The sequence below is a fragment of the Diabrotica undecimpunctata genome, chromosome 2, assembly GCF_040954645.1.
Source record: "Diabrotica undecimpunctata isolate CICGRU chromosome 2, icDiaUnde3, whole genome shotgun sequence".
Classification (NCBI taxonomy): Eukaryota; Metazoa; Arthropoda; class Insecta; order Coleoptera; family Chrysomelidae; genus Diabrotica; species Diabrotica undecimpunctata.
In genome coordinates, this window is record NC_092804.1 from 173,763,827 (window position 1) to 173,776,036 (window position 12,210).

Here is a 12,210-nt window from a genome sequence, read left to right on the forward strand (position 1 = left end):
AGAAGTGTTAAGGAGAATAGGCAGAGAGAGGGAAATGGAAAATAAATAAAAGAAAGAAAATTGCAATATCTCGGATATGTGATGAGAGGCGAAAGATACAACATCTTGAGACTCATAATTCAAGGTAAAGTAGAGGGTATGGGAAGCATAGGAAGAAGACGCGTCTTCTGGTTGAAGAAGCTGAGAGAGTGGTTTGGTTGTAGCTTAACGCAATTGTTCAGAGCAGCTGCCTCGAAGGTCAGAATAGCCATGATGATTGCCAACCTTCGTTGCGGAGATGTCACGTAAAGAAGAAGGACGTATCAGATTTGGTAGGAAGCGCAGCGACGGCTTTAAACACACACACACACACACACACACACACACACACACACACACACACACACACACACACACACACACACACACAATTTAAGGAAACGATTATTTAAATACGTTGTAGCAGATCTACTACATTGCGCAGTATAGGGTTGCTTGCTATTGGTTTTTATAATAATAAAGTATTTGTGAACTTTTACATATAAAATACATACCTTTCATAGCATTATATTTGTTAATTAATGTTTGTTAGCAAAATTTGTTAACAAATTCAATCAGAAATTGTACTAATTTGTATACCTTAATGTTTAGCGAGATTCGTTCTATCTTATGATTAAACCACTCTATTTTAATATATTTATAGATTGTGTAACGAAATCGACATTTGTTCCAAACGCGATAATTATGTTAAAGCGGTTAAAGGTATATAGCCCAGTCTGGTTAAAAAAAAAAAAAAAAAAAAAAAAAAAAAAAAAAAAAAAAAAAAAAAAAAAAAAAAAAAAAAAAAAAGGTGGAAAAATGTTTCGCAGATATCTGAAGCTTTTAAGACATAGGTAGGGGATACTAGATTATGAATAGATGAAAAGATACTCCTAGTTTTACCTTGCCTTTTTTTTAAGCAATAATTTATGGTCACAATTTGATTTTTTGTCTATAAATTTTTTCCCTTTTATTTAAAATAAACAATATTTATGTCATTTTTTTATATCAAGAATATCTTTATTTTCCCGTTTTTTTAATTAAAATTGATAAATAATTTACAGAGATATTTGCAAAAAAGCAGTTTTTTTGCACTAATTTATAAATTTAATTAATTTTTTTATTAACAAAATAAAATGTTATTAATACATTTAAACATCAAGGAATTACCATCTTTTAGATTTGTGCGAAATTTCCCCCCGATCAGTCAAATATTTTATGAGTTATTTAATTTGTTTATCCCTGAGGCTAATTATTTAAACTATTGAGCTTGCCCTATGCATGATGCTAGACACATTCAGCAAATTTCATAGGATTCTTTAAGACTTAGACTATCTCAGACGTTAAATGCATATTGAGTTTTCATCGAAATTATTTACAAAATAAACGTTTGAAAAAGGGGTATGTCGTTTACTTATAAACAATTGTAATAACTTCTACATTTTTCAAGCTACAGACTTGTACGTACAACCATTGGATAGCTGGTAAAAAAGCTCACATTAAAAAATAAAAAACCTATGACCAATAGGAACGAAGTTAATGACTATTTTTTAAAAAATCATATCTCCATTGTTTATAAACATTAAGAAGTAAAATTTGCACAAATTTTGAATGAAAATCTAAACTTTATATTGAAACTTATAGCTATAAAATTTATCTAATTTTTCGAAACGACGGTACTTTCGAAAGATCGACATATGGAGAGGATATCTGTTTCAGCCCCGTTTTTTTTTTCGGCATCGGAACTTCAAATTGCAACACGTAGGAAAAATTTACATTATCTCGGCTTCCTCTGCAGCTGCAAGCTTTTTTTTATTATTCTGGGGTAGCTCGTCGAAGTATGAATAACTACATAGTTTTCACTGGCCGGAAAATATGGGAAAACTCGGAAAAATTGAGTCCATTTGAAATTTACCCCAAATACTTACTTTTTTTTAATTTGCTCGAATAGTCTGTCGCAGTATTAATAATGATGACATAATTTTCACCCCCCATAAATCTTGGAAAATCCCAGAAAATCAACATATGTTTTTTCATTTTATATGAATGATGTAACAATATTTATATATTTTATAAATTAAATTTCAGGTAATTTTTTACACATTATATTATTATATTCCTTATATTAATTATAATTGTTTGTATTTTTATAATTAACAATATTGATTGTTATTCTATTTTTCTTACAAATTTGATATACAATATTAATCTAATCTGCCTTACTGCTTTGATAAAATAAGTCGATTTTTTCATCACTTGCCTTGTTAAATTTTGCAATGTTTATTGAACTTTACTTTTTTTATTTTCTTTACATACATTGGTTTAAAAGTTAAAATTTGGATCATTTATTCGACTTCACTGTCAGGTCTCAGCAACCTTTTTGTTGCAGGTTGTTTGTCTTCACTTATTAGGTCAGTCTTTCCATACATTAACATATTAATGGGCAATCTTAATGCCAAGGTGGGTCAAGGTTAGGTAGGAGAACAAGTAGGAAAATATGGGCTTGGAAACAGAAATGACAGAGGAGATCGATTGATGCAATTTTGCCAAAGTAAAGACTTCGTAATAACAAATACCTTTTTCAAATTACCTCCTCGACGGTTATATACATAGACATCTCCACAATATACCAAAGAAAAAATAGTAAGAAATCAAATAGACTACATTATGATAGCAAAGAGGTATCATAATGCTGTTAAATGTACTAAGACGTACCCAGGAGCTGATATAGGCTCAGATCATAACCCGGTAGTTACTGTGATAGAGGCGAGACCAAAAAAGATTAGAAGACCACACAGAAAGGCACTAGATTTAAATAAACTTAGAAACAAAAATATACGACAAGAAACAGGAGAAGAAATAAATGAAAACCTCCATTCAGTGCAGCAACAAATTAATGATACAAACAACGTTAACCAAAAATTAAAGTACATAAATACAGCTATACAAACAGCAGGAAAGAAACATCTTACAAAAACAACAACAAAGAATAAGGCGTGGATGACACAAGATATACTAGACTTGATGGAACCAAGAAGAAGGATGAAGAATTACTCAGACAAATACAAAGAAATAAATAAACACATAAAAAAGAGAATAAAAGAAGCCAAAGAGGAGTGGATTAAAGAACAATGTGAAGAAATGAAAACCTATGAGAAAAAGTACGAAGCGTTCAATATGCACAAAAAAGTAAAAGAGATAACAGGAAGCATAAAGAAATGCCAAATAGGTAAACTGAAAGACAAAGATGGAAATCTTATTGTAGATCTAGAGAATAAAATAAAAAAAAAGACAGAATACCTGAATGAATTATTTAAAGACGATAGAAACAACTTAACTCAGATAATCAATGCAACTGGGCCAGACATATTGAAAGAAGAAGTAGAATACGCAATAAGAAACGCTAAAAATGGAAAAGCAAATGGACCTGATGAAATTCCTACAGAACTGTTGAAGCTTTTGAATGATAAATCCGTAACCATAATATTAAATTTTGCAGCGAGGAGCTAAAACAGTTTCCCCTCCACTTTCCTATGTCGATCTTTCGAAAGTAACTTCGTTTCGAAAGGTTTTAAGTTTCGAAAAATTGGATGAATTTCATAGCTATAAAATTAAATATAAAGTTTAGATTTTCATTCAAAATTTGTGCAAATTTTACTTCTTAATGTTTATAAACAATGGAGATATAATTACCAAAAAAATTGTCGCCAACTTCGTTCCTATTGTTTATAGAAGGTTTATTTTTTTGTTAAATATGAGTTTTTTTACCAGCTGTCTAATGGTTGTACGTACAAGTCTGTAGCTTAAAAAATATAGAAGTTATTACAATTGTTTATAAGTAAAAAACATACCCATTTTTCAAACGTTTATTTTGTAAATAATTTCGACGAAAACTCAATATTCATTTAACTTCTGAGATAGTATAAGTCTTAAAGAATCCTATGAAATTTGTTAAATGTGTCTAGCATCATTCATAGGGCAAGTTCAATGGTTTAAATAATTAGTCCCAGGGATAAACAAATTGAATAACTTTTAAACTATTTGACCGATCGGGGGGAAATTTCGCACAAATTTAAAGGACGTTAATTCCTCAATGTTGAAATGTATTAATAACATTTTATTTGGTTAATAAAAAAATTAATTAAATTTATAATTTAGTGCAAAAAAACTGCTTTTTTGCAAATATCTGCGTAAATTATTTATCAATTTTAATTGAAAAAACGGGAAATAAAGATATTTTTTATATAAAAAAAATGGTATAAATATTGTTTATTTAAATTATAAGGGAAAAAACTTATAGATAAAAAATCAAATTCTGACCATAAATTATTGTTTAAAAAAAACGCAAGGTAAAAATAGGAGTATCTTTTTACCTATTCTTCATCTAGTAACCACCACCTATGTCTTAAAAGCTTCAGATATCTGCGAAACATTTTGCCGTGAAATCGATGATTTTTGTATAACCAGACTGGGCTAATATTTTAACGTAATAGAAGTGTGAATTTTAGGGAAGTTGGTAAAATGCGTAAAGAGTAAAAATTGTTTATTATGCTTGGAAATGGATGAAACGCAAGAAAAATATAATCAAAAATTCTAAAGCGTATTCATTTTTATCATATTAGTATTTTTCAAAATAGTCACTATTCATCAAAACTATTCATTAACACTTAAGTAGTTTTGACATTTTGAAAACAATCATTAAAAAATTATTTAATAACAAACATTTTCCACTTGTTACGTGGAATGGTCTATGTTCAAATTTTTCGTGAAAATAGTTAAGTAATGCTGAAAATTAAATTAATAATAAGATTATTGTTTATGCTATTTGCAAAATATGGACAAACTGCATCAACGGTGTATGAAAAAAAAAATTACTAAATAAACAAAAAAGTTACTATTAACGTGTTTTTTTTTTGTATTGAGAAAAACTAGGAACCATATTAAAGTCCTCGCACTCGTGACGTTTATTAAGAGACATTTTTTGTGTCTAGTTTAAATATATTTTTATCCGATTACACTTTTATTTTTAAAGGAAGTTTTTAGAGACGGAACAGCTGAACGCATTTTTAATCACATATTTTCACACACAGTTAAATTGGGCTATTGAATAAGAGAAAATACAAAAAATTATATTTCGGTCGAAAGCAGATTCATTGATAGAATTTTTAAAACGGATTTTTGGAGACGGCGACCAAATGGGATGAGTTTTGTATATAAAATAAAAATAAAAATAATAAAAAAAAATTGTGTTATAAAATGAGAATAGTACAATATTACGAGACATTACTCTTACATTATTTTAAAATTGACTACAAAATTGAATGTGATAAAGGAACAGCTTCCATTTGCAGTAAAAATGGCGTCAATATCATCATCATTAGATTTATAGATCGCGGTATTTATTAGTAGGCTCATCAAAGCTCGTATTTCAGTACTATCCTTATTTTTCCAATCTGTTCGTGTCTCTACAGCAAACCTTGTTCGAATTTTTGCAATCTTTATTTTTGTATAATGTACTATAGTATTTATCATAGCTTTAGAGATGAGAAGGTTCCATATATCTTCTGGAGTTGCTTCATCTCCTAGAGTACGAGCAGAACCTTTTAATCCTGCTAGGGTTATGACTATATTATGTTGTAGAGTTCGCAAATTCTTTACAGGTTCATTTACCGCCCAATTTTGTCGATCTTTCCCATAATAGTACTTTTTTCCAATTTCATTCCAACGTTAATATTGAGCGAAGATGAAGGTGTTTTTGTCCTTACACCTTGTCCTGATGCCTTTGTTTCGCGCACCAGTCATAGGTCGCAGGTTTTTTCCCTTGGGGAACAAGGTTTGTCCTTAGAGAAATAGGTTCACTAGTTTTGTCCTTAGAGAAATAGGTTCACTTTATATACTTCTTTGAAGGACCACCCAGAAAACTGGGACAAATGAAAGTTTCGAAAAGAACGTTTTAACAAGTCTATTAAAACAATTACAACAACTTATTTTGGACGCCGATAACTTGCTTACGATAGCTGATTTATGAAACTATAAAACTAGATAACTTGTCGGTGATACAATATTGACACGAACTGAGTAAAACTTATTAATATACCGACTGTGCTAAACCTTCTGAGGTGCCTATAGCTCATCCAATGCTGCTTTCGAACTGATGCAAACTGATTTCAATCACTCGGCTCGTTATCGATTCTTAACATTCAGAAATCTCCCCCTGACCCCCTCGACGTATCTAAATGATATGTTTACATTTAAAATACCTTCGACTTTCATTTTATTGGTAAAATTACCTGAGAAGGGTAACTTTCCAAACCGATAATTTGGAATTACTAATCCTTTTATTGCTATGATTCTTTGACGATTTTAGAAGCTTATGTCTAGAAAGTTATTTGAATGCAAGTTATCGGCGCCGTACAGATTATCAAATGGTACAAAGGAATTTTATAAATCTAAACTAATATACAGTGTGATATAATGATATGATACAAAAATAAAATAAAAATATTAGATATTGTTGTTACGCAACAAATAGACTTCAAATTTCATAATGCCGTTCTCTTAAAAACCGCTGACATGCAGAAGACCTTTGACCAGATCGTTGACCAGCCGCCATAGGAAATGCACCGCTGCACTTTATGGAGAGCTTATAAATTAGGTTTTAAGATGTCTAAGACCACTCTTAGCTTAAAAAATTTTAATACGATTTTAAGTGTACTCTTGCCGGATACATATTAATAGTAATACTAATTTTTGAATTTAAATATTAACAGGGTGACTTTTGCAATAACCTTGAAAGTAATCCTTTCTAAAAATGACCCTTACTTAGACCCCCCTTTAGTTTTTCCGTTAGTCTTATAAATTTTAAGTTAAATATGCGCTATCAAAGAGAAATTTATGTGAATGAATAGTATAAAATTAAGGCAAAAGGATTACTGGCCTAGCTCGCAAAAATGATAAAAATGGTACAAAAATGGACCGCAATCTAAATACGCATTTCCGGCTAATTAATCTTGATCAGTCACGATACCAGGAAGAAGAACATCATAGACTAAACCCTTAACGCAAAACACGAAGAAAGAAAAGCTGCTACAAACGACGACACGCCCCCTCACGCCGAAACCAGTGGAGGGGAGGCGAGTAGAAAATATAAATATGGCCTCCGCAGTACAACGCGCACGCACCCGCAACCCCCTGGTCAAAACAGTGTATAACCGTCTATCTGCGGTAATCAAACTGCAGGCCAGACAATGGATTGCAGCGACCTCCAGTCTTGATTATCGCGATGGTGGTGCATTCTGGCACAAACCCAAATGCCTACCCAAACAGAAAACCAACAATCCTTCTCAACTTGTTGTGAACAACCAAATCATAAACTCAAATCAACAGAACTTCAAAACCCATCTACAAAACAGCCTAATCTCCCCAAACGATCCTAGATTTGATCTCGCCTTCCGTACTGTGACCGAGAGAGACATAACACGACTGCTCGGCGCCCCCTTCGATCCACAGGCACCCCATGATCATCCTATCATGTCACCTGTGGATCAACAAACCTTCACAAAATTTTGCCAAATCGGCAAATCGAACACACCAGGACCTGACAAAATTGACAGGGACTGCGTGAAACACCTCCCACCGAGCGTCACTCTATATCTGACGAACATAATCAATGCTACTTTCCATCCCCATGTAAAGTAGCCAATACAATCATGCTCCTAAAAAAGGGCAAACCACGTACCGATCTAAACTCTTACAGGCCGATATCACTCCTAAATGTCCTGGCTAAGGTCTTCGAGAGGATCCTCAAGGAAAGACTCGTAGACTTTACCACAGAACACAACGTCATCCCACCATTCCAATTCGGCTTTAGAGAAGGGTACTCTACCAAAACGCCATTGACAGAAATCGTCACACACCTCACACAAAGTCTGAACGATGGAAAAGTTTCACTAGGTGTCTTTCTCAATGTTCAAAAAGCCTTTGACCAGTGGGACTGATCAGAAAACTACTGAACATCGGCCTACCACTCTCATTCGTCAGACTTATCTACTCATATGTCTCTCATCGCCAAGTTACGGTTAAGGAGCGGAGTCATTTCTCTGATTCTTTTGCTCCCTCTGCAGGAGTACCTCAGGGTTCCGTGTTGGCTCCTATACTATGCATCATATACAACAGTGACTTCCCTAACTCTCGATACACTAGAACAACCACTTTGCTCTACGCAGACGACACATCTCTCGTAACAACAGCGCGAGACGTTGATGCAACTCTTGGGTTTGCTCGAAATCACCTTAACCTGGTCGACAGGTGGTGTCGGAGATGGAGAGTAACACCCAACCCAGACAAAACACAAATGATTCTCTTCAGACATCCGAAGCAAATCTATCACACCCATAATTTCCGCAAGGCACAACCTAAGACTTTGGGGGGACCGACTACAGCTCCGTAACCAGATCGAGTACCTCGGTGTAGTGTTTACCCATACACTGAACTGGACGGCCGATCTGGACAAAGCCTGTAACAAGGCCAGGGCCGACTTGGACTACTTACTCAATGCTCTTTGTGGTAAATTCGGAAGAACACACACACGTTCACTCATACACACCTACAAAACCTTCATCAGGCCGATCATCGAGTATAGATCTAATATCTATACTATGTTGCCCGACCACAACACAAAAAGATTGCTTGCGTTGGAGAGGAGAATCCTGCGTAGAGCAAACTACAAGCGACACGATTACCCATCCGCCATAATACATCACCTGTCGAATATCCAGCCCATCAATGAGAGGCTCCTCTCTCTGAGCAGGAGTTACACAATCAGCACCATCCGGGGCCAAAACCTCAGAGCCCAAAGCATCCTAAAAACGACCTGCTCATCCATCGGCAATGTATTCAGAAGAAGACCTAAACCTAAACGAACTCTCTGATGAATACATTGATATACAGGAGGCAACTTCCCTCTACTATCGCCGTCGTCACTAACATTAAATGCTCACTTCGAGCTTGCTCTAGACAGCGGGAGATCGGTTTTCTGTGGTTTCCCGATCCCATTGCACAACGATACCTGTCTATTTGTAGAGGTACCAGCCACAGCTGCCCTCTCGCGCAGCGTTCACAAAGATACTAATTTACCAATTAATAAACTCAGTAAATTCAAATTCACATATATACTAATTATTTTTTAGATCAAAAAAATTCTGAAAAGAACCGTTCACCATTGCCTTTCACCTCCGATTGTCCAGGCGCTCCTCCGACGACCAGGGCACCACAACACAAACACCAGGGATTCCACGAACACACCAGTGCCAATACCAAAAACAAAAAAACAAACCACGTCCTGAAGAGGCAAAGCCTAAAGCAGGACAGCAAAAACATCCAAAACGAAGACACCCAACAAACGACAATCCGAACAATGGGTCACAACGCGGCGTCAGTTTCAGCTTTCAAGCGAAGCAGTAACATCTCCAGAAGATGCCAACCCCTAGTGCTGGCGAACCGTCGAGAACTAATCTCAGAAGACAACGGCCTAACAGCTCGAACAAACAGTTTAACATCGTAGATTAAAACCTGACACGATGATATGGACAAACAACCGAAAAGCCGCAGATAAATCTAGTTATGCCTCGAGTTATAAGTATTAATGATTCAATGTGGTTTTTGCTTCATAATAGTTTTCTGGATTGGAAGGATATATACTACAGAATCGCCATCCAGTTCTCCTGTTCTAACTAAACTTGATTTCTCTGAGAAAATAATAAAAATCAAAAATGTACGGAACGCAGTCAACTGATTTTGATAAATCACGGGAAAAAAATTGAAAAGCCTTTCAAATATCGGATCGTTTCATTTTGTAAATTGTTAACATAAGTGGTAAAGTCCTAAAAGTCAAAACTGGCCTATTTCACGATTATCACGATAAATCTCCGATTTATCTAATTAATATAATCCAAAGAAACCGTATAAATTACACGTTATCAATAAAATTGTGTCGATGTGTGTCATTTGTAGCTTTTCGTACAAATTACATTTGACGACGAAATAATCGGGTTATATTTACAATTTTCATTTATTAACGGATCTAGATTAATTAATTATATGTAGTTAAATTAATTGAAAAGTTTAATGTAAAATTTGTCGTTTAATTGAAACTAAACTAATTTAATTACCATACCGTAATTGCGAATAACAAGCTATAGAGGAAAATTTTAATGAATGGCATTTAAATGTTTTTGGATAAGTACTTTAGCATGCTCCACAAAACGACATTTTTTATTTAATATTTTCATTGAAACGTTCTAAAATATATTTGAATTTCCTCAGATTTTGTTTTCTACATAATCTAAATTTGGAAATATTCCGTGACGTATTCTGACCACATAATGATTGTTGTCTTGTTTCTATTTATATAAAAGTATTGTTGTCTTGTTTCTATTTATATAAAAGTACTTACCTCTTGAAAAAGGTGTGCCTTAGAAACTTCATCCAGTTTGCTTTTGTCTATTACCTTCACAGCGACTTTTTCTCCGGTAAAGACATGGCGGGCGAGTTTCACTACGGCGAAATGGCCTCTGCCGAGTGTCTCCTCCAAGTCATATAGTCCAGCTATTTTACCATCGTACTGTTTTGACCGGTAGTTCGAGTTGAATTCTTGAGTACCTACTTTACTACTGGGGCGAAGATTCCTGTTCATATTCAGGGACCTGGAACGAAGAGAGACCTTTTAAAATATGTTATTTAGATATTAGATCTTAAAGAAAAATAAAATGTTATTATGTATTTCGAGAGCGCTAGATAAAATATGGATTAGAAGAATTACGTAACAAAGATAGCAACGACAGACCTGGGCTATGCGGATGATCTGGTCATCTTAGTCCACGGTAAATTTAATGGCATAGTCAGAGATAGTAATGTCACATTTTGGCGATTTTGAGTTTAGAACACCAACATATATTTCTGTAGGTTACACACAATTGAATGCAGAATACACGTAAGTCTCGTAAGCATAGTTGATTTTATATCGATTTAAAATATTCATATATTTCTGAAACTACCTTAGTACCGGACTAAGGTTGTTTCTGCACTGAATTGTCAGTTGTCATTTTGCATATTGACGTTTACCATAACCTATGAAATTCATAATAAATAATAAAACTTTATTCATCCTTGCAGATTATTTACATAATATAGGACATGTCAAAGTAAAAAGAAACGTTAAAGACTAGCTATACAATATAAACATACACATAAATATAGAAACAACATACAACATATCTAAGACATAAATTCCGAGACACTATAAAAACATGACTCGATGAGATAAGTCCTCAATTTATTCTTAAATGCCCTATCATTATCTGCTTCACTTTTTAATTTGGATGGGAGCTGATTAAAAAACCTTACGCCGCTATAATCAGGGTTTTTTTCAAACATAGAAGTGTAATGTTTAGGAGTCCTAAAGAAATCTTTTTTTCTGGTACGATAATTGTGTACATCTGAATTTGATTTCAATCTATTGATATTAGCTTTTGTATACAGAATACTTCTGTATATAAAAATTGAGGGAACAGTGAGTATTTGATATTTTCTAAAATGCTCTCTACACGTATGTCTAGATGGTAAATTAAAAATCAAGCGAATTATGCGCTTTTGGGCTATAAAAACTTTCGAGACATTTGTTGCACTGTGAATAGATGATAGCGTAATAAACATTAAGTATCTGTTCCGTTGTAAATAAGTATTTGAGTTGCAAAAGAGCATAGTATCCAGAATTAATTTTCGAACATACATGATTAATATGTACCTCCCAGCTCATATTACTGTTTAGATGTAGTCCTAAAAACTTTGTAGTGTCAGATAAAGTAATAAAATCATTGTCGACTTTGACAGAGAAATTTTCCTTTATTGGAGTTTTTATATAAAATTGCATACATACTGTTTTACTCGAATTTACTATTAAGGAGTTTTTTTCGCACCAAGACGTAAACTCATGGGCTAAGGTATTGAGTTTTAACCTCAATTCCTCAGCATTTTCTGCAGATGCCACCAAAGTCGTGTCATCAGCATACAAAAAAATATTTTCCGTACTCATATATTTAGGCATATCATTGATATAACAAAGAAATAACAAAGGACCCAGTATTGATCCTTGTGGAACGCCAAGATCAACGTCATACAAATCTGATTGATAAT

General features: G+C 33.8%; 1 protein-coding gene and 1 long non-coding RNA gene across 2 annotated transcripts in view; both read right to left on the minus strand.

Moving 5' to 3' along the window:
- The window catches only part of LOC140435248 (uncharacterized), a 202,833-nt gene that overhangs the window by 31,177 nt on the left and 159,446 nt on the right, over window positions 1-12,210 (minus strand). The window lies entirely within an intron of this gene.
- Snrk (SNF related kinase) overlaps window positions 1-12,210 on the minus strand; it is a 64,631-nt gene that overhangs the window by 31,177 nt on the left and 21,244 nt on the right. The window contains exon 2 of the mRNA XM_072524049.1: window positions 10,472-10,721. Within this exon, the coding sequence (XP_072380150.1) occupies window positions 10,472-10,711 (240 nt within the window). The 5' untranslated portion in view covers window positions 10,712-10,721. The remainder of the gene's footprint in view (window positions 1-10,471; window positions 10,722-12,210) is intronic.